The 24,535-nt window shown below is 36.8% G+C and overlaps 1 protein-coding gene across 3 annotated transcripts in view; it reads right to left on the bottom strand.

The window, feature by feature from the left end:
- NALCN (sodium leak channel, non-selective) overlaps positions 1-24,535 on the bottom strand; it is a 318,920-nt gene that overhangs the window by 279,837 nt on the left and 14,548 nt on the right. For all 3 annotated transcript variants that reach the window (XM_066380606.1, XM_066380605.1, XM_066380604.1), the window contains exons 2-6: positions 21,210-21,356; positions 17,263-17,445; positions 8,851-8,934; positions 8,092-8,231; positions 7,871-7,999 (exon numbers count right to left, since the gene is read on the bottom strand). In XM_066380606.1, the coding sequence (XP_066236703.1) occupies positions 7,871-7,999; positions 8,092-8,231; positions 8,851-8,934; positions 17,263-17,445; positions 21,210-21,317 (644 nt within the window). In that variant the 5' untranslated portion in view covers positions 21,318-21,356. The remainder of the gene's footprint in view (positions 1-7,870; positions 8,000-8,091; positions 8,232-8,850; positions 8,935-17,262; positions 17,446-21,209; positions 21,357-24,535) is intronic.

Genomic DNA, 24,535 nt, shown 5'->3' with positions numbered 1-24,535 from the left:
ATTATATATTTACCCCAAGTTTACATCCTTAACTATATCATTCACTACTTTGCCAACATGGATAAGGGACAACCCACATGACAGGGGCCATAAGACTGGCATCTGAGGCAGGATGAGACAAAGAATGTACTCAAAAAGAATACTAGAAAAGTAAACTATCAGGACACAGAAGAAACACTGATCAGCTTCAAATTAAAAATGTAAAAACTGTTTTGGGGTTTTAATACAAATCTACTAACCTTGACATTTCAAATCTAGGCCAAGAGCCTCTCGAGCAATAAATCTTCCCTTTTTGCTTCAGGAACTAGAAGATCCAGGGTGAGGCGTTATCTATAAAGAGGGAGCTGGCCTGATGGAAAATAGCCACCAGAATATGAGGCCAAGCATACAGGATATTTAGTTGGTGATTTTTCCAATTAATTGGTGTGGGGCAAGGAGCTATTACCTCTCCTGTCTCATGAGGGTCAGAATACCCCATGTATGAGATCACTTTATAAATCAGCAATGATGAATATAAAGTGCTTCATACATATTAAGAGCTCAAAATATATTTGTGCTTTTTGGATATGTTCTGGCTGAGTGTATGGCTGAAGGGCAGCACTTTTTCCACCTCAAAGGCTTCCATCCTTTTGGACAGTCAAATGAAGCCACAGGCTCCCCAATGCTAAGACCGTGTATTTGCATTAAAAGCAAAGGCCCCCGATATTTCCAGTACCTCTGGCATCATACATAATAATTACAAATTTTATTAACTATAATCCCTACGCTGTATTTTACATCCCTGTGACTACTTTGTAGCTACCAATCTGTACTTCTTAATCCCCTCACCTTTCACCCAGTCCCCCAAGCCCTGCCCCCTCTGGCGACCATCAGTCTGTTCTCCGCATCTATGAGTCTGTTTCAATTTTGTTTGTTTATTTATGTTGTACTCCAGAAACTAATACAACATGATACTGAATGTAAACTGGAATTGAAAAATAAAATTAAAAAAAATGAAGGCCAGGAAGAATTTAGAAAGCACCAAAGTCCCATGTCTCCAGATGTCCTCAACCACAAAGTGCACTTGTCAATCACTAGACCTAAAAAAACATGAGTCACTGAATGAATAAAACTGGAATGATTGCCCTGCAGTTCCCAGAACACAGGGACAACCTGCTTCTTTGAGAGAAAGACAAGAGTCTCTAATTACCTCTGATGCTTCTTAGACATTTCCAGGGAAATAGCCTGAAGGGAAGAGGAAACTCAAGTCACCCCCAGGTAGAGCTGCCACAGCTAACTAAAGGTTAATACATATTTTTTGAAACTTCAATACTTATCTTTTTAAAAGCCATGCAAATTTTGTGTCCTACTATATGGCCTATCTTTGGGAATTTTAATGTAAAACTAAGGTTTTAAATCACTGATTACTAACCAGTTCAGACTCTGACAAACTCAGCCCTAGAAATAGGAATCCACAGATGGGGCTTAGTGGCCACATATTTACCAAGTTCCCCAGGTGAGTTTCTCTATCAGAGAAATCTGATCCTAGGAGTGAATTTCCAAAATGTGCTGCTAGCGCTACTCTGGTCACTGAATGTCACTGTGGCTTCTACGAAGGGGCCAGGGCAATGGGGGAGCAGGCTGGTCTGATTGAACCTGAAATATCAAAATGCTACTCCATATTTCTACAGGGACAACTGCAGTGAACACTACTGAACGGGGCTGCACTGGCCCCGCCTCACATTCACATAGTACGTTCAGAAGTTCCAATACATCATTTCAGAATTCAGTCCTAAAATAAGCAACCTTAACCACTTACTCATACTCCCCAATTAGAGCTTGTCTCCTAAGCATGTACTCCTTGTAAAGATTTTATTCAAATACTTTGGTTACCTGTGTTGAAGATCATTTTATATATTTTGACCAAATTACAATTAATATTTAAAAGCCTAGGAACTGGTATCATAAAGAACTGAGCTTAAAGTCTGCTTCTGCCATCTATAAACTGTTTAATCTCAGACATCTAATTTAATCTGATGAGCTTCAATTATCTTGGCTGTAAGACCAGAGTGTAAAAAAAGAACATAACTTATTAGGTTTTTATGAATATTAAGTAATAAAATAACCAATATCAATTGTTCAATAAAGGTATTTACCACTTATAATAAACAAAAGACTTAAAATCTTTTTTATTATGTTATCTTTCTTTGGCAGATGTAAACATAAGATCAAAAGAAATGCTATTTGTAATTAATCAAAAAATCATGATCAGACTCTTTCAAACTGTAGGGTTTACTTTTATCATACTGAAGACTAGAAAATGATTTCGTCATTTTGATGGAAATCATGCTGGTGTTAATTTTCATATGAGAATTTAGATTATTCTGAAATGTTTTCTTATGTTTAATTTTTTTAAATTATCATATTAAAACTTTGATTTAACCGGTGACTCAGGTAATCCACATTTTTGAAATGGATGTGCACAATAACTTTAAAAGAGATATCGTAATAATATAAATATTATTACATTTCACTATTTTATAGATTCAGATGAGATTTGAATATCACATCTACACAGGGTAGAAATCGGATGTAATGTGGACATTAATTTTCTCTATGACACATATTATAAAAAATTTATATATATGTATGTTGAGCTTTATAGGTCTATAGGTTTATAAATTTGGAATTAAAATATTGCAGAAATTGTTAAGATGGAGGAACAAACATGAATTCAGAAATTAGACTGGAGTTCAAATCCTGGCTCTCTCACTTATCACATGGACATGCAGTATTATTTAACTTCTTTGGGATTGTGTCCTCATATGAAAAATAGGGGAAATAATTCCTTTCAGATTGTTCTAAAAATCAGTTATGTAAGCAAAATATCTGAGATTTAATAGGTTCTCCACAAATGTTGCTACTAATTTAGTTAGAACTCTACATGTACTATTATTTTCATTTCTTACTTAAATATTTTAAAGAAAATGTTTTCAATATGCATTTATCCAAACTTGTTCTGTCACCCACTTGGCAGACTTATCTGCATGAATCCTGGACGTTAAATGCAGCAGTTGCTCTTCATCCTTTCAAAGGAAGTTTAAATATAAATCAAGATTTCACATAACTCTGTGTGGATTTGAGTCATTTGCGACTTTACATAGTCTAAAAAATTCTTTCTTAATAATGTCCATTAATTAAAATTTAATATTCTAAGTTCCACTGCTTCTATTTTTAATTCTTCTGACCTTTCCATTAAAAATGAACCCCATTATTTTTTCCAATTATCCTAAATAATAAACTTAAATTTTATTTGGACCAGAAATAAATAAAAAAAAAACAAAAAAATCTGCCCCAAATCCAACTTTATATTGTCTCTAGTCTTAGTCTTAATGATTTTATAAAATAACAATAAGCCATTTAAGCCACCCCTGAGCAGGTTGATCATAGGATGTTTAGTCTGTACTGAGACTGACCTGAGATGAAAAAGAAAACTATCAGTAATTACTCTGAGACAAGAGAGATACACCAGGACTGTCTGGACATCTGTGATGTGTGGTCCCAAACCTCTGGGTCTTTTTTTTTTTTTAATTTTTTTTAAATTTATTTATTCATTTTAGAGAGGAGAGGGAGAGAGAGAGAGAGAGAGAGAGAGAGAGGAGAGACAGAGAGAGAGAAGGGAGGGAGGAGCTGGAAGCATCAACTCCCATATGTGCCTTGACCAGGCAAGCCCAGGGTTTCGAACCGGCGACCTCAGCATTTCCAGGTCGACGCTTTATCCACTGCGCCACCACAGGTCAGGTCCCTCTGGGTCTTAAAGCTAATGATCCATTCATCACAAATATGTACCTGAACTTTGGGTTGAATCCTACCCTCTGTACACTAAAATTTTATATATACTATTCTACAAGGGAAGTATTAAAGTATACTATATTTATTTTTATATAGGGAACGTTTATTTACCTTAAAGTTTTGCTCATTGTCTCACTCTAGGGAACAAGATTTCATTATTTGTTACTCAGCTACAAATAAATTTCTCTCCTTTCTAAGGGGTAATAACAAGGTGTCAGGTAAGTCTTCATCTTTTCTGTTTCACCTACCAGCTCACTTTTATACTTTCCTCTTTGAGCTTGAGGGAGATTTCTGCCATCACATTTGGCCTTTTGCACACCTGTTTCTGCCACAGGTCATTGCTCTTCCCGACTTTCTTTAGCTTATGAACTGCTTTGCTTAGTCAAATATCGTTACTTGTTTCATAATTGCCTTAGGTCACCATTCATATTGGAGAAGAATTTAAAGCTGTCCTAGTAATGCTGCTGAGGACATAGCTAAGGTTGCCTTTTATCCATTTTAAAAGAAATCAGTTCCAGATAAAAGCACAACTGCGTGTATTCAGTTGTATCTTTAGTCATCCTGTTTGCCTCACAGATTACACATAATCAATTCCAGGATATACAGGTTTCTGAACAGACACCTCTCTGTCTGAAAACTCTCCCAATATTTGAGTATAGTGCATGCAACTCAATTAAGCAGAAATTGGAAAACTTGTTGAAGGACAACAATTAAAAGAAATGAGGTCATTTCACCACAGGCACCACTGATTGCTGGACGCAGAGCCATCATACTGTAGCTTAACATTTGACTCAGACATGTTTATGAGAAATTTCTAGTTAAGAAGCAACAAAAGGACACAAAAAAGTTGAAAACAATTCTAATTTGGAGTTTTATGCGTTTCATTTTGACTTTATATGTTTTTTGAGTCTTTTTAAAAAAGGTAAATGAATGTCTGAACTGGAAATAATGGTAAAATTATATCAACAATGTTTCTGGTTATGAGTGGGGCTTCAAAACTCAGTTACTACTGAACTGAAGATTAAAAGAAAAATGGTATAAATGACTGATCCTTGAAATAAATCATCAAATTTATGAAAAATTTTTTTATGAGCAACATTGTTAATGTGGATAATTAAGCCTATTCTCCTTAAACAGTAAATTATGAATCACATAAGGAGAAGGCAATATATATATATATTATATATGTATTATACAGCATGTAAAATATGCTATTCGGCTTATTTTACAAATAAGAGGAAGAAAGAAAATTCAGATATTTCCTCATAACTGCTATGTTTCCAGTAACTGAAAATTCTGCCACACTTATGAAATTTTTCAAAGTGAACTCCATTTTTAGGATAAAGTAATGAACTGGAACTAATATTCAGAATACAGAAGGTCTTTTAATATTTTTTTCAAAGACATTTATTTCTCTGTACATACTGAGTGTAGCCTGGAGCTGGTGAAGAGCGCTTAACTAAAGTGGTTTGAGTTCTGTGAGTTCAGAAGGTACTCATGTGTGTCTTCCCAGTTTGTGTTATATTTTATGTGTCAAAGTGGAGCTTGCCAGCAGGATACCAGATCTTCTGTGTCAAGTACGTTTTAGAATTCTCCCATTCTGACGTGGTTTTCAATGAAACGGAAACTTTAAATCGGCCTCCTGCACTCACTGCTGCTATAGAACAGTTGCTCTCTCATCCAGAGGTTCTTTCTGTTCTTCATCTCTATGGCTATTGTCTCCTGCCCACACAACATCTTCTTCCATCCTCATAGTCATTCGTGGAACAATCTAGACATATTCTACAGCCTACATATACTTAAAAAACAAAACAAAACCTGCCTACAGGTTTTGTTCATGCATTTGTCTCTTCTGTCAGTTACACAGTCAACTCCCTTACCACCTCCTTCAACTTTCCTACCCTGTGTTTGTACCAATCTATTGCTTTACTCTAATTTTAACTATTTCTCCTTTGTCCCTTTAGTGAGTTGCTTTTCTTTCTCTATTCTATAAATTTTCCTTTTCTTTTTTTTTAATATTTTATTTATTGATTTTTTTAGAGAGAGAGAGAGGAGTGAGAGAGAGAGACAGAGAGAGAGAGAAGGGGGAGGAGCAGGAAGCATCAACTCCCATATGTGCCTTGACCAGGCAAGCCCAAGGTTTCGAACCAGCGACCTCAGTGTTCCAGGTCGACGCTTTATCCCACTGCGCCACCACAGGTCAGGCCTAAATTTTCCTTTTCTTTATCAATGTGTCATAATATCATTTGTCTAAATGTAATATATCATCAACCATACCTTCAGTAAATAGCTACCAAGTACTTACTCTGTGTTAGGATACTAAGTACTGGCAATAAGAAAATGAATATTCTCCATTCTGCCGTTATGTGTACTCAGGACCTCACAGTGTAGTGAGGAAAATAGGGGGAAGAATTGCTATGGGTGTCAGCATGCTAGTCTGGCAAGATGGGCTACATTAAATTCTACTCCTTCCACTACAGAGAACTAGAGTTGCTGAATAAATGCTAACATTTAAATTTTTCTAGGCTCACAGGAAATAAAAACACATTGCAAAATGTCAAAACATGAGAGGGAACTAAAAACTGGAGGGAGGGAAGTACATTAGTTGGCTAAATGGTATAATCATGAATGAGAGCTAATTACCCAGTGTCCGGGAGCTCGGGTTTTAATGGCACATGAGGCAGAAGACAGGACTCTGAGCCTGTGTAAGGCTGGGAACTGGAAATGTGACACCATGCATTAAGCCAGGTTGTAATTTAGATGAATTCGGAGAGTGATATTAGTGAAGAGATAGATCAGTCAAGCAAAATAGCAACTATAGGTACAGACCCAAATATGAACAGGGAATTCATAAATGAGAAAGGCAGCATCAAATTCAGCGGGTAATAGCACACAATAAACAGAGGTAAGACAACTGACTTAACCATATGGAGAAAATCCCATCTCTACTTCACACTAAAACATTTTCAGACAGTTTTAGTGAGCTATCCTAAGGTATACTTAGCATACAATGAACTGTACATACAGCATATACAAAAGTAGGTTTACAGTTGTGAATACATGAGTTATTCTTATATTATTATTTATTAATTATTGGATCATTTTCCATAGGAACAACTTAAACCTACTTTTCTCCCACCCTGTATTAAAATGTATAGTTTGATAAATTTTGACATATGTACAGAACCATCAAGATAATGAACATGCTGATCAACGCCAAAGGTGTTCTTGTGCTCCTTGGTAATCCCTTTTCCTATCCCAACCCTTATCCCCAGGCAACCACTAATTTCCTTCCTATAATTATAGACAATCTTGAATTTTCTAAAATTTTATATAAATGAATCACAGAATATGTCATCTTTTCCATCTGGCTTCATTCACTCAGCATAATTATGTAGAGGTTCATCCAAGATGTTTGTAACAATATTTCATACTACTTAGTGCTAAACAGTACTCATTATATGGATGTACCAAAACTTGTTTATTCCTATACCGGATGATGAAACTTTGGGTTGTCGTCAGTTTGGGGCTACTACACATAAAGTTGCTATGTGTAAATCTTTGTATAGGTTTATGTTTTAATTTCTCTTTATTTAATGCCTGGAATGGAATGTATGGGATATATGGTAGGTGTCTGTTGAGCTTTCAAGAAACTGCCCAATTGTCTTTCAAAACAGTTACACCATTTTCCATTCCCATCTTATTTTACTCTGACGGGATTATGTTAACGCACTCTTCCTTACGCCAAACTGAGGAAAATTTCTAAATGTACACTTTAATTCGCTGAATCTACTTTCCCAGGGGGTGACATTTTTCAGTCTGGATTGTCTTAAATACTTGTCTTAAGAAACTGGACAAAACAATTCTGAGGAAGCAGAGAATATAGAACAGAGAGTACACAAAAACTTTAAAAAAAATTAGATACAGAGATTTTTTCACACAAGAATTGCAAAAACATCCTTGTTAATCACTTACTTAACCAGTGTCACTCCAATTCAATTCAACATATTTTTAAAATGCAGCTAGTCATTCAACTTACCCTGGCTTCGTGTCATTCACTACACAGTGATAGGTAAATGTTCCAAACATCTGAACTCCTAAAATTCCATAAAGAAGCAGAAAGAAAAGTAGGAAAATTGAAACACTCCATATTTGTTCTCCTGATCGCCTAGGGAGAAAAAAAATAAGTAAAATAGGTAAAACTGAAAAAAAAAAGGGCATAAACTTTCCCCCTTCAACTTATGTAAAAGCAGTGCTTACTTTAAAATATTTGTAATTCTGGTCCTGGGGAGTTCAAATCGGAAATAAATTCGAAATGCCCTGATCATAATCAGTGGCCTTGGGATCCGCAACATGCCCCAAGGTGACATCTGATCAACAATATCAGCAATTTCAAATACCTGTGGATTTAAAGACGAATAAACAAGTTTAGACGTTCTCTTAGCCTAGTCTATAGTCTTGGCATATATAGACAGCATTAGGAAGTGCATCCTGCCCCCTTAACTTTGAATTCTATCATTTTCCAACAAAATTCCTCCTTTAGACCTTTTTTAATATATGATCCCCATTTCTCACAGTAAGGCATTTCCCATGTGCAATATAGTATTTTATGTAGCTCAATATGCACCCCAAAGTATCTCTATTTATTTTTAACTTTTTGTGAAGATTCCGTCACATTAAAGACTAAAATTTTAATTTTTAAATTCAATATTTTTATTTCACAAATACTGGTATCTCACCCCATGTTCTTTCCTTTGTTTCAAAGACTTAATTTGTTCAATAAAAAACAATTTTCCATAGTACTAAGTTTCATTTCTGATCAAGAAATTATTCACAAATGTGATTGACCATGATTAAAATGTTAGGCTTTTTTACTAATAAACATCTAAAATAACAATGTTGTAGAAAAGTTCACAATGACATTTGACATATATTCTTTAATATATCTAGTTAGATCTTCAATAGTTAGATCTAATAATTTTGGGAAATAACCACTTATAATTATAAAATTTTAATTACCTGCAACACCAATGAAACCCAAAGGCAAAAGACCATAAATCCATCAAAAACACACCAGCGATCTTTCACGTAGGAACTATCACCCTAAAAATAAATTTCACATGGTGTTATCAGGCAAAGGAATAATTTTTTTTTAAAAAATCTGTGGAGGGAATAGTCATGTGTTAATTTAATAAAAGCTACCCACAATTTTTATGTTATAATTAAACAGACTTTCAAAAAGAATACCTTTGGTATTTTAAACGGCTGTATAGATGAGGAAAATAATTTATAAAATACTAGTAACTATAGAAGTTTGCATATAAAATTTTAAATGTATGCATAGGGAAAACATCACTACTTCTTCTCCTAGCCATACAAATGCTACGACTTAAGGAAACAAAGGCCATTCTACTCAATAGGAAGCTTGGTCCTCCACCATCTTTCTAAAGAACCACTAGTACACAATGGTCTGTGAGGAGGCCTTGAGACCTGCGGATCAACCATCATTAGTGGGAAATTAACCAGAAGTTTACTTGAAGCTAAATGAAAAATGAGAAAGAAGCAATTTGTCCTCATTTTCAAAGAAACATATATTTACTTTGTCTTTAATTGGGACTATGCATGTAAAAAAAGAAAAGGTAAGACATAATATTTTCATTTTTTAATAGTGAATCTACTCTGCCGTTAGAATGCATAGAATTGCCTCTTTTTCAACTTGCATGGTTAAGCACTCTTAAACGTAACTGGTTAAAGTTTGCTATTCTTCAATTTATAATTATGTCCAGATCCTTTTAACTCCTATGGTGTTAATACTTGAGTTATAAGATTTTCAAATAATAAACTGTCTCTTTGACCTGCTTACAAAGTACACAGAGTAACACATATGAATGCCCAGTGATATTCAAAAAATTTTAACACTTCAAATATGAAAGAAAGGTTTTAATTTGTTTATTGTATCAACAGGAAGTAGAGGGCAGAGAGTGCTTGAGCTATGGGGAAAAAATTACCATGTTCGTGGCTGGGGAATTGAGTTATTCAAGAGCTGCCTGTTAATTTTTATAAAGGCAAACACTGAGAAGCTGCCAATTATACATGTCAGAAAGCAACTTATATTGCCATGCAAGTATTTAACAAGCAGAGAAACAAAGACATTTACCTGAAGACATTTATAGGGATATAGTTTACAATCTACAAAATAATATACACTGCTATAGTTTCATGAGCACATGATTTATGGTTCTGAGTTCCCAGGGTCCATCTGCCACTGTGTCTAAGCATTATTATTTATGACTTCAGCAGTGCTCTGAAGATGTATGTTGCTTTTACCAAGGTCTCTTGCCAGATGGAAAATAAACAAGTGAGAATTGTCTGAAGAATTCAAAGTCTGAAATACGCTGGATGCTCTGCAACATCACAAACATATATCTCCTTATTGGTTTATCTTTGCCTTTCTAAGAGATCTGGGGAGCTAGAATGGTTCTCAGAGCAGGAATTAGTGGGGGAGTCAATTAGAAACAAATTATTTGAGAGTGAGAATTAACTGGAAGGGAGCTTCAAGCTTGGAAAAGATTATAAAATATGTGAAATCTTTAAAATAAATACATTCCTCTAACAAAAATTTTTAAAGATATTTTTTTGACAGAAGAGCTCTCTGTTTCAACTTTTCTTCCCTGTAGTGCAGCGGTTCTCAACCTGTGGGTCGCGTCCCCGGCGGGGGTCGAACGACCAAAACACAGGGGTCGCCTAAAGCCATCGGAAACCCCTGTGTTTTGGTCGTTCGACCCCAGCTGGGGTCGCGACCCACAGGTTGAGAACCACTGCTGTAGTGCATCCAACATGTTGCCTCCACAGTGAACTTTTCAAATACAAATCAGATCTTGTCACTCTTGGATTTGAATCCCCCATGCATGTTTACCAACCACAGAATGAAATCTAGGCTCTTAGCAGGGCGTGCAAGTCTGTCCGTGGTGCAGCCGGGCCTGCCTTCACAGGACCCTCTCCTCCTCCACGTGTACCTCCCATCTGCCATCCCTGACTACTCAGGGGTCTGCTGTTCCGCGCCTTTTCTCTCACTGTGAGATCCTTTACTTTCGTGCCACATTGCCTGTGTCATAGACCAGCTATTCCTCCTTCGAGACATTCATATTCCTCTTTCAAGACTTTTATAACATCCCCAAACAGGGTTTTTCATTTTTTATGCTTCCTCTCCACATCCCTTTTCCCCACCATTATAGCATTTTCACAAAACAATAAAGGTTTATCTCTCATTATCTGACTTCTCATTATACAGATAATCACTATTTCTATTTGCAAAAATATTTTCCCTCAAATCACTACATGGCTAGATCCACTATAATGAATCTGCACATGCGCCAGTGGAAACATCGAAGTTGTTCACAAATTCTGGAAGAAGGTTTAGTGTGCAAAATGTTAGGTAAAGCTCTGTTGCTCTTCTGGGCTGGCACTGTTTGTCTACTTAACAGTGCACAGGTGTTAAGTGCATCACTGCTCTCCTCTTCCCTACTTTCCCCTTGATATATAACCTTTCATGAGACCCAAGATTTAAACCTATCCACCCCAGTCAGTTTGCTCATATTTCATCAATTTTAAGACATGCTCTCCCCTCTCCCAAACACAATGTAACATTTCTAAATTTTAAAATGAATATTATAATAGATGCATCAGTTACAATCTTACATCCTACAATCAAAGTGTAATTAACAACATTTTTTTCTTTCTTGAGGACCTGTAAAGTGATGCCTCATCTTACAATTAACAACCTCGTAGATTCAATAAAATATGGTAGACAGTACTTACTTCTCTTATTTATATAAGAGCATATGTAGCTGTTTAGGGAGAGTGTATACAAAATATCTACCACTGAATTCAATAAATACAAATAACTGAACCATGAGTGTTTAAGTGCTGCTTATTATACAGCGCTATGCAGGTGGAGAGGCATCTATCTATGTTAGTGAGGAATTTAGTGATATTTGGAGATACTGGTTGGGGTTTCTGTAATACATTCATTTTCCCATTTAAAATAATGGAATACAGGTTCCTGTTTTCTGAAAATATACTATCCAACATACTTTCAGGAATAGGTTGGATGTAGAAAATAGAAATGCCCATATGCGCTTGGCAAGCCAGTTCCACAGAGTGGACCACGCACTCTCTGAAGACAGGGGTTCGGCTTTGTTTTGTCTCTTCCCCTGGGGCAGGCAGTTACGAGATCATCTAAGTGCTCGAGCAGTGTTTATTGAATGATTGGAAATTGTAGTTGGGTTTTAGAATATAACTCTCTCTTATATTATTATATTTATATCCTAAATATATTACATTTTTACTGTCTAAAATTCAAATTTATAGTTTAATATATATGGCAAACAACTAGGTCAATAAAATTAGTGGGCAATACTAGAAAGCTATAACTTCAGTACTTTTGTTTTGAAAAATAAAGCTTGTGGGTTTGGTCTGTTGCAGATAATTTTATAAACTAGATATTATTAGAGCACATTACCTTAAACATTGAGTATAAATTTTACATGTACCATAACATTGCTAAACCGAGCTAGTTATAATTTTGAAGAGTTGTGCATGCTGGTTGGGCAATAATACACTGGTTTGCTTCTATAAATATTTATTACAGCTTTATGCATGGGAAAAAACATTCTTCCAAAAAAAAAAAAATCTCTGACATATGTGTACATCGACTCACACATACTTTTCTACACAGAAGACAAATGCCATAACCCAAGTTAGTTATTAAGAACTAAATCTGACTGTTCCTTAGAAATACTTAATTGTGGCCCTGGATGTTAGCTCAGGGGTAGAATGTCGGCCTGGCGTGTGAATATACTGGGCACACAGGAGAAGTAACCATTTGCTTCTCCACACCTCCCTCCCCCGCCCCAGCAGCCTTGGCTTGATTGGAGCGAGTTGGCCTCGGGTGCTGAGGATGGCTCCATAGCCTCCACCTAAGACACTAAAAAAAATGGCTCGGTTGCGGAGCAACAGAGCAACATGCCAGATGGGCAGAGCACTGGCCCCTAGTGGGCTTGCCAAGTGGATCTCGGTAGGGGCACATGTGGGAGTCTGTCTCTCTGCCTTTCCTCCTCTCACAGAAATTTTTTTAAAAAATTGTAAATCAGTGTACAGGTGTGGGCAAAAGTAGGTTTACAGTTGTGAATACATAAACCAAAGTTTATTCTGTATTATTTATTATTTTTTTTCCATATGAACAACTGTAAACTTGTTTTTGCCTACCTCTGTATATTAAACATTTAGTAACTGAACAGATAAAATACACAGTTCTGTTTCAAACAATGTGAATCACATTGAGAAAAACCTGATGCTTAAAATAGAATATGCATAATTCTTCTTTATGTGTGAAAAAATCATAAGTTGTCTAAGTAAAAATACACAGCACTTATTTGAAAATTATTTTGAATAAAGAGTTTAAAAAATTGAGTGAGAGGTGAAAACTTCAGTGCTGCTGGCAAATGTATGAAGGTAGAAAGCACAGAAATGTCTCAAAAATGTTTTTTAGCAGACAGGTGTTAAATAAAGGTTTAAAACATTTTAGACTAAGATTAATTGAAAAAGCATAGAAACTCAATCTGAGTAACATGAAGTGCACTAAAAAATGATCAAACAGCCTTTATGTGGGATATGTATTTTATTTCATTATAACTGAAATAGCTACACATGTACATATTTCTAATGCAATTGTAAAAGCAAAATGAATTTACAAATACAAAGATACAAAGCCAATAACATTTAAATTGGCTATAAAAGATGGTTTGTTTTTGCTAAAACTATGTCTGACTAAAAGTTTAAGTTTTTTCCTCAGCTTCATTGTATAATTGACAATTAAAATTATATATACTTAAGGTACACAACTTGATAATTTGATATACATATATAACTCAATATTAAAATAATCAATTTCTCAATTTTTAAAAGACTTGAATATATTTCTCAAAAAAAAGACACACAAATGGCCAACAAGTATATGAAAAGTATATTCTCAACTTCACTAATCATCAGGCAAGTAAAATAAAAAACAAAATGAGATAGCACCTCACACCTGTTAAACAAAAGATAATAAAGGATGGTAAGGATGTGGAGAAAAGGGAATCCTTGGGCATTGCTGGTGGGAATGTAATTTGGTACAGCCACTGTGGAAAACAGTATGGAGCTTCCTAAAAATTAAAAATAAAACTATGATCCAGCAGTCGCATTTCTGGGAAATGGTTTTCAACCGCTAGTGGACCATTGACGGTCTGCACGAAATTTCTGCTGGATCGGCACCGGTCCACAGACTCAGTAGTGTAGCAAGGGGGGTGGGGAAGGGGGGGGTCTATCATGCCCTGGGCGCCCCTAGCAGAGGGGCACCAAATGGTCTTCAAGACAAACAAGAAAAGCGTAGTAGAAGGGGAGGGGGGCGCCAATAAAGTGCCGTGCCCCGGGCGCCACTTATGTTCGCTACGCCGCTGCACAGACTGGCAACTGAAAAACACTGATTTAACTTTTAAATATAAACATGTAATCTCAAGTCAAATGTACTCTTTCATCTGCGTTAACAGGCATGTTAACAGAAGTTCATGGTATAATAATGATATCAATAAAGTTGTGACATTTTTTGGAAGGCAACGATGATGAAAATTCGGTGACATGATACATTATAAGCTCGTTCAGGACCTCATACTTAACCCTATTAAACCAAAATCTCATTGAACCATTGAATACCAGTTTTAATGAGATATGAAGCTGTATCTGATTACTGTGCAGATGTTAGCAATGCCATCCTATTAAAGTTGGCACTGTTTACATTTAATCCAATCATGCTAAAATAAAAAACAGAAAAATCATATCTAACGCTAATTTTCAATTCTTACAGATTAAAAATAAAACAAAATTTAACTTTAGTAAATAACTCATCCAAATGTTGACGAAAGTCAGAAAATCCTAAACATGGCTCATCCACAGCATTTTGAAAATAACTGGTCATAAATCAAGTTTTTTTCTTTTTTAGTGATTGCTTTGGCTTCTGATATTTGAACAATTAAAACCACTGCTCATTCAGTGTTCTGTTCATTTAGAATGAATATATAATTTATGTATCAAGTCCGCCTCTGCTCTTTTTATCACTATGACAATTAGATCTGTGCCTACTGTCATTTTCATAATATGAAATCCAAGCCTTAATTTATTAAATAACTTAAGAAACAAAACTTTTATTCCAGGAAAATATCATGCTTTTGTTCATTCAAGTTGGAATCTCATAAAAGTCAACACATGGTATTTTCCATCCCAAAGAGCTCCACTCAGAGCTTTCGGAGACTGCCACTGACTGAATGACCAACATACACAAGTGCCAGGGCGATCCAAGGTCCTCTGGGGAATCAAAGAATTCAACATGAAGCTAGGTTATGCTGGAGAATAAAGTTATCGTTGCTTAAGAGAGACCTCTAACACTCTCACAAGACCAACCTGCCCCCCCCCCCCAGGTGACCTGGTTTAGCTACCAATTTTTGAAACCTAGATGTAACTAAACCTAAGGTTTAGAAAAACTGGCCTACCACTTGTGGAAGACACAATTTTAGAATCATGCTGCAATTCATTGGTTGAGGCGTGTGGGTGTCCACCGTTCCCAGGAATCAACACTTTTCGCAGCAGGTTAGGTATCACATCTCATGGCCATACTGCACCACCTGGGGCCCACGTTTACTGCACTCGTGACTGCCTCTTGGGAAATCTCTTGAGTTTACTGGTTTCTTGGTAATTGTACCAGGATTGTGGTGACTTTGATGGTTCCTTTCAAGTTAAATTCCTATACTGAATTTAATTTCTTCTTTTGTATTATTACACTAACTTTCTGGAATCACCCAATAAACTTCAGAAAACCATTTTCAAAGCAACTTAAAATTACAAGCAGCTGGCTAATCAAATGGCTAACTAAAACTGATTGTGTAGTGAGGTGAATAGTGTCCTCTCAAAACCTCTGTCCATTTAGAAACTCAATATGTATCCTTATTTGGAAATAAGGTCTTTGGAAGATGTAATTAGTGGAGAGAAAGTCACAAAGATTAGGGTGGGCCCTAAATCCAATGACTATTGTCCTTAAAAGAAGAAGAGAAAACACGCAGGGATTCACAAAGAGAAGAGGCCATGTGAGCACAGGAGCAGGAACTGGAGTGATACATTGATAAGCTAAGGAGTCCCAAGAACTTCCGAGAGCCACCAAAAGTTAGGAAGAGGCAAGGAAGGGCGTTTTCCTAAAACCTTCAGTAAGATCATGAACTACTGACACCTTGTTTTGAACTTGTGGCCTCCAGAACTGTGAGACAATACATTTATTTCTATTGCTTTAAGTCACTAGGGTTGTGGTCATTTGTTTTTGCAAAACTAGGAAACTGATACAAAGTCCGAAGTACTTAGGACTCTTTTGCATTTATTTCTTTAAAGCCCACTATGACCATAAAGGCAAAGGAGGAAAGTCAGAAAGTATCAAACTCTTTGAGAGCTCCACTGGGGTGATTAATAAACGTATCTATAGATGAGCTTCCAACCTCACTCCTGTTCTTCATCTCTTCTATCACGTGCATCCAGTTGTACAATGTAAAATCCTTACGAGACAGTGTCATCTACTTACTTAACTTCTGTGAAGGTTAGCATTGCAGGAGGAAGAGACATTCCACAAAAGAAATTTCCTTCCTTTTCTTTCTTTTTTATTTACTTATTTTTGATTTCCCATTGGTGGCAATTTCATGCTACACATATTTTTTTTTCTATAAGGTCTGGCATTCCTTTTTATATCAAGTCCTTTCTTTTTACCCCTTTTTATCTTCAAAATGCTTCAGGTTAATGGCAACATGCTGAATATTATCAGTCTATAACATTTACCACATAACATCAGTCAGCATTCCAGAAATTAACAGGTGCCTCATTTGGGGCCAGCACACTCATAGGTGGCATTATAGACCCTGCTCTTCCTTCATGAAGCTGATGGTCCAGCCACATAGCTACTTCCCAGATATTTTAAGACTTTATGCCTTGCACGAGTTATTTCACTTTTTAAATAATTTATGCAGAGCCCCGGCTGGATAGCTCAGTTGGTTGGAGCATCATCTCAAAGTTCAGAAGTTTCCCAGGTTCGATAGGGATCATACAGGGCACATACAGAAACAGCTTGATGTTCCTGTCTCTCTCCCTGCTTCTCTCATTAAAAATAAAATTAAACAAACAAACAAATAAAATATTCTTATGCATCATATTTTTTTTTACCAATATTTGGAATAAAAACCTACTTTAAAAAGACTTCAATGTAAATAAAGTAGATGTTTTGCTTTACAGAAATTCATATTATACTGATTTAGATTTTCAATGAGTTTTGGTTTTTAGCTTCAATAACATGGAAAGGCTCACCTTGACAATGCCCCGGATGTGCATTTTTGCTATCATCTCTGCTGTGTAGAGAAACATCAATAAAGTATCCAGAGTAAAGGTCACATACTGAAGAGGAGGGTAGTGCTCGAATGTCATGGGCGTGTTCATACAGACAGAAATGACGCTGATGATGGCACAGATGCGCAGCAAGGAGTGCACCCACTGCAAAGACAGTCCGCAGTCATCCTCTGACACCATACAATGATATCTTACGCTTGTATTATGAACCAAACATTGGAAAAACATAACACTAAGAATAAAATATTTCACCAGTATGAAGAAGGAGACGAATATCTGTTACATACATAGAAATTATTTCATGTATTTTACATCATTTAATTTTCAAATCAGCCTAATTTCCACATGACCACACTGAAACTGAGAAAGGTTACGAAATGTTTCTGTGGCCATGCATTAATAAGAGACAAAGCCTAGATTAGAACCTGCTTAGGCTACCCCAACTGTTTTGATACTGTTCAGGGCATCAGACTACAATACCGGCACTTCTGATTCAATTAAAATACATTTGTAACTTTTTCATATCGAAACTTGATGTACACTTACTTGTGCACTTTTTAATGTACTATGAACACCTAGAATAGAGAACACATTATATGCACCAGTATCTAGCGCAATGGTCTATCCTTGCAAATCACAAATGCTTTTAAAAATGAGTTGATATGTAACACTTTCCAGGTACAGGGTTTTCTTCCCATGTGTATCTTAGATGTAACATCCTTGCATAAAAATATTTTTAAAAGTCTGATTTCATCTTACCTTTTCAAAAGATATAAATGGATTTTCTGCTTTACTTTGGAGAACATGTTTTATAGAAATTTAGCCCAGATATCTTTTAGCCCCAAAATAAGTTTCTATACCATTCATTCTAACAGTGCATGTGCTGTGTAAAAATTTTCCTTAACCCCAACATAAAGAGGTAAAAATTAAAAAGATAAACATAGCCTGACCAGGATAGAGCTTTGACCTGGGATGCTGAGGACCCAGATTTGAAACCCTAAGGTTTCTGGCTTGAGCCCAAACATCACTGGCTGGAAGTTCAAGGTCATTGGCTTGAGCAAGGGGTCACTGACTCAGCTGGAGACCCCGGTCTGGGCATGTATGAAAAAGCAACCAATGAACAACTAAAGTGCTGCAACTACGAGTTGATGCTTCTCAAATCTCTCCCTTCCTGTCTGTCTCTGTATCTCTGTCTCTCTCTCACTTAAATAAAGAGGCATGTGTTTGTACATACATGTGTATAAGTGTAGTACATACAATTATTCACATACACTATTTTATTATGAAAACTAATAACTAGGATAAAAGAATATAGTTTACACGTTCATGTTAAACCTGCACACTTAATATTACTAGTTAAAATAATCAGTAGACAACTCTTAAATATAATTTAAGCATTATTTATTGACAATCCTGGATAAATATACAGTCATATTAATTTTTTAATATTATACTCCCCCTGAAAAAAATCTGTTTTAATTTTATAGTAGATGGATTCTGCAACTACAAGCCAGCAAGCACCCAAGATAAAAAACAGAAAAGGCTGTCAGAACTTTGAGGAAGTCTCACCAGATACTTGTAGGCTGGTGAGTGGGTTTAATATTAATCTGACAGTTATAATATTTGCATGAAGATGTAATGCCACTAATTTCATACAATAGAAATCACTGATGATTAAATTTATTTTAAGGCTTGATATATTTTGCATGCAATTTGGAAGTCTTCAATAAACATCGGTGTGTGAATTTAGCCCCATCTAAATCTCCAACACAAAAAACCTAATTACAAAAATCTGTTTCAAATTTGAAACATGAATTCTAGCTCTGGTTGGGTAGCTCAGCTGGTTAGAGCGTCGTCCCAGCACACCAAGGTTGTGGGTTCGATCTTTGGTCAGGGCACATACAAGAATCAACCAATAATGGCATGAATCAGTGGAACAACAAATCGTTGTTTTTCTTTCTTTCTCTTTCTCTAAATCAATAAATAAAATATTTAAAGTACAAATTCCTGATAAACATTAATTATTTTAGTTTATGCTTCCGAGGCTACGTCTATGATACTCCCTTGGTTAGAAGTTCCCAGAAAGCTCTGTATGCAGTGGACACTAAGAAAAAGTAGTGAGTATTTTATCCTCTATTCTGTTCAGTTCTTTAAACATGAATAGAGGACCTACTATGTGTCAGAAATCATACAGAGGACACAAAAATGGATGCACAACATATATTTTATTTATATACAATGTACATTTATACTTGTATACAAATATAAAACATGTGGAAAAGTAAGAGGTCCATTCTGTCTGTGATAGAGAGGGTCAAATGAGGAACCTTTCAGAGTGGATGGGGCCAGGGGTGACATCTAAGACAGCCTTCGTGAATGAGGGGATCCTGACGTAGAGCTGCAAGGGAAGAGCCTCTGGGCAAGAGAAACAATATGGACTGGCCTGCTCCTGGAGGAGCAGGAAGTTACCCATGTGGCTCCAGTGGACAGTGGACAGACACAGGAAGGAGAAGTTGCTGGACAAGTTGGAGCCAGAATAATGAGCTTTGAATATAACACTAAAGCATTTCAGTTTGTAATGTGGGTAACAGGACTGTTTCAATGATAATAAAGCAGAAGGCTAATGTGAACAGAAATAAAAACATGGAAAGAAATGTGAGCAGGCTGGAGAAGTAGTCTGGAGGGTAGGTGTGATGATGGGATACTGGAGAGGTCAGGGAAACCAGGGCAGATGATCTTGATCGTGGTCAAGGGAAAAACAAGCGCTGTGAGGGTAACAGTTCACTTCCTCACTTCCGCTTTCACTTAGCCTATTTTATATTTGTATATAACTATAAATGTGTATTGTATATAAATAAAATATATGTTCTATATATCAGGCTGCAAAGTAGTGATGAGTCAGAACCGTGTTGTTTCCATTTTTGTGTCCTCTGAGCCCAGCATAATTTCTGACACAAAATGAAGTTGATCCTATTCTGGCTCGTAGAGCTGAGTTTCTAAGACCCATGAATATGCCATATTGCCTTAGCTCTGGCTGCTAGCTTGTCTAATATACAGTGATACTTGATATAAGAGATCTTCCCCTCAAGATCCCATCAGCTTAATTAGACACTATCTACTATCTCATTAACTTTTACTTTTACTCAAAACTTGCAACTCCGAAGGAAACCTTTAATTCCAAACAGTTGACGATCTCCTCACCGATTCATGCATGTAAAGAACTTTAAGTAAAGAAGAGGTTGCTGGTGCTTGACCAGGCAATGGTGCAGTGAGTAGAGCATCATCCTGAGATGGTGAGGACCCAGGTTCAAAACCCCAAGGTCACCAGCTTGAGCGTGGGCTAATTTGGTTTGAGCATGGGATCAGTGGCTGGAGGGTGGGATATTAGACATGACCCCATGGTCGCTGGCTTAAAACCCATGGTCTCTGGCTTGAGCCCAAGGTCGCTGGCTTGAGCAAGGGGTCACTGACTCAGCTGAAGTCCCCCAGCCAAGGTACATATGAGAAAGCAATCAATGAACAAATAAAGTGTCAAAACAAGTTGATGCTTCTCATCTCTCTCCCTTCCTGTCTGCCCCCCCTCCCTCTCTCTCACTAAAAAAAAAAAAAGAAGAGGTCGCTTGTGTGGGACTTCTGCTGTTGCTCAGGGTGACTGTGAGGACAGCATGCACAGAGGAGGAGAGGAGAGACTGCCTAGTGGACTCATACCTTCTTTATATGAGTAACTCAGAGCGGAACCTCATTATTTCATCTCCATTGTTCTTAACTTTCAGACTACTGGACTCATCCATATTCTACTACAGCTCAAACACACATTTCAAAGCCAAAGGTCCATCAGTTTTGAATATATGAATCAAATTTTCTTTATATCAGTATGTGCTTCTCCACTCTTCAAAGAAGAAACTTACTGGCTTGTTAATCCAGAGTATGTCGGCGTTGTCTGACAGAGACTCATCAGGACCGAAGTCAGTAACTGGCTGGGCCTCCACCCTGGAGCTCTGTTTCCTTTTGAGCATGCTGAAGTTAACTGCGGTGAGTAAGTACAAAATGGCAGTCTGGGAACAGGAAGAGAGAGTTGAGCTAGTGACCTAAACCATCTTTACCCTGATCACGAAAAGATTCAAGTGCCAACGTAGGCCTATTCACGTTAATTGTACACATTCCATTATACTGTATATAAGCAACATATGCAAATAGAAATTTTTAAAGAATGAGATAAAAAAATAATAGCAATAAAGGCTTGAAATTTTTTTCTCTCAACCCAATAGGTCATCTTGTGCACTTCATAAACAGTCTGCATGCTGGTTTAAAGCCCACTGGTGGATACTAGCTGGGTCAAGTGGCTTCGCCTCTAAGGGGACACACAGCAGCAAGACATTTTCTGAGGTCTGTGTTCATACACCTAGAGCTGCCTTCACTCCAGAGCACATTCCAGATGAGACACTCAGAGGTTTCCCAGATTCTCCCTCCAGTTAACTTAACGTGATACACACAGACATCTATTTCCCATGATAGTCCCAAGTCGATTTCCTAGTTTTGTCCTTCTCCAGAAAGGATGTGGGCCAGAGTGCAAGGGGAGAACCTACTGTCAATGGAGTTGTGTTTTCTTTCATGAGTTCTGTGATCATATCAAGTTTTCCAGCTACTCTGAAGTAAACCCAAATTCCATTGAAGACGGAGATGAGAGGCCTGTTTGTGCTTATATTCCTGGAAGTCTGAGTCATCTACATCTTGCTATATGTCACCTTCCTTTTGCCATTGCTACCACCCTCCACAATCCAGCAGCCATTGAAGGGAGGCCTACTGTAGGTCCATCTGGCTTTCAGGACATGAAAAGCAAGTAAGTACAAGAGATGTTGTAAAGCCAGGTGGCACCTGATGGCCCTGCGTATCTACAGAGAGATTTCCTATCTGATTAACACCTGGATTGAGCCTTAGAGGAAAAAGAGGAGTGAATGTTTTTTGGATATATACAATGTTTTGGGCACTCTACAATGATACTTTATTTATTCTCTACAACCAGCAGAAGAAAGGAAACATCTTGTCTTTTCATGAAAGCACCAGAAACTCCAGCCTTGGAGCAGCTAATAATTTGACCAAGGCCACCTCAGCAAACTTGAAGTTTAAGAGCAGCTCTGTTTCACTACAAAACCTAATGTGTTCTTCATTGACTATGCTGATGTTGAGGACTGATTAGGAGAAAAAGGCAAGCGAGGAAGGGTTAGGTGCTCCAGGAAGCACATAGCCGTGGAGATCACAAGTCAAGAAAATGCAATCGATTTCCCACCAGGAAGGTGCACTGGCTCTCTTATCTGCAGCTCCTTGGAGCCAGAGAAAGAGCTCTAACTAAGGACAATGAGCGCCACTCCATCCTGGAGGGGGCAGATGATGAAAATGATGTGTTCACTGCATGTGCAACTGCAATTTTCACTGAGTTCATGTGAGAACTCAGAAGCTCAGGGCAAATGGGCTTTGAACGTGACTCCCTGTGTTTGAGGCCCTACCTCTACATCTACGTTCTCCTTGATGCACCTAGGTAGGTATATCTGCCTAACCCTCCCATTCCCAGAAGAACTCAAACTAATTTGCCTTAAGATGTGCTAGGTGTTTCCAGGTTGTCTTGCCTTATTAGATTTGAATATGGGCTTTGCAGCAGGTGGCACTAATTAATTTTATTTTACATAATTGGAGTTAGGGACTCTTGACATCGATATGTAAATGTATCTATAATATTCAAATTATGCTTGTTCTCTGATTTACTGTGGGGAGGGAAACATCTGGTGGCCTCAATTTGGGATGGTTCTTGAATGACAGCCTCTTTTATACCCTAAACGGAATACAGAATCTTTTAGAAATCTTTCAAGATTATACAACTGAAAGGAAGAAATAAAAAGTGACTTCACAATGTTGTTCAAAAATGATACAAGAAAATGTTATAGACCTAGCCACTAACCTTAATACCAGTTCCACTGAGCCAGTGGAGACCTAGGAGTGGCCATTTATTGTTCTTATGACCTGGTCCTAACTTACGACCTGAAAAATGTTTGATGCATAAATGTGACACCTTTGCGTATGAATATCATGCACATTTTATTATAAATATCCCACCTGAAGCAAAACCAGTGATTATGAATTTGTTTATCTAGAAGTAAACCTCCAAAATTTTTTTAAACACCTCCATGTTGACTATCAGCTGGCCCACCAAAAAGTGCCACTATTGTGAATGACATTAGTTGTCATCACTTTCACCCTCAATTTTACCTACTGCCAAAGTGCCATGAAATCAAACTGCCCAAGAAAACGATCTGTCCAAACTCTGCTGGAACCTGTTTAATCCATACATGTATTAAAATTCAACAAGTAGCTCCTGAATCATTGATATTTTGACTAATTTAATTATATTATATATTATGTAAAGCATGTAAGTAGCAAAATAAATTCAAGTTACAAACATATAGAGTCCAAAATTAATTTGAGGCAAGTGATTGTAATAGTTTTCTTTTACATACAGAAATACGGTTTTACACATTCATTTGTGTTGAATCAATATAACTGAGTGCAGCAAACCTGTTATTCCCCTGATAAAGAACAGCAGGAATATTTAAGTATCCTAGGTAAGCTTATTATTTTGATAGGAAATTGCTTCTGTGTACCTTAGCCTTATCACCATTATGTATTTTATAACCCAATATTTTTTTCTGCTTACAGAAGTGTCTTTTATACAGCACCATACTGAATTCAAAAAGCATGGCTTCCAGTAGCTTTCTCACACTTATTAAAAGTAGTTGGTATTTTAGTAGTTCAATAGTAGGAGGACGCTGCACAGTCACAATATGTTCATTGATAAATCTTTTACTCAGAAACAGCTAATGGCAACTCAGGCAGAAAGGGTACTTTGGTTTATTTGCTCTCTTCTAAGTAGTTAAAATCTAGTTTTATATTCTTTGATAGTTATAGTTTATTTCTATTGATATATGTTTCCCTAAGGTCATTCCAGCTCTCTCCTGACCAAATTAAGTTAATAAACTCTGTGTTGTTTAGCTGTGAGGTGTTGCAACACTATAGGTCATTTCTTCTCCTTGTAACTATCTTGGGTTGCATGAAACTGTTTTGAAACTTCTGTCTTCTAAATTATGGTTTACAGCATGTCCTTTTCTTTATGTCCCACGTGTCTGTTCTCTATACTCAACCTCTTAAGTGAGCATCTGTTCCTACAGTTTCCATCACCATCTGC

Source organism: Saccopteryx leptura, chromosome 4 (assembly GCF_036850995.1).
Source record: "Saccopteryx leptura isolate mSacLep1 chromosome 4, mSacLep1_pri_phased_curated, whole genome shotgun sequence".
Taxonomy (NCBI): domain Eukaryota; kingdom Metazoa; phylum Chordata; class Mammalia; order Chiroptera; family Emballonuridae; genus Saccopteryx; species Saccopteryx leptura.
This window is presented reverse-complemented; position numbering and strand designations above follow the sequence as displayed.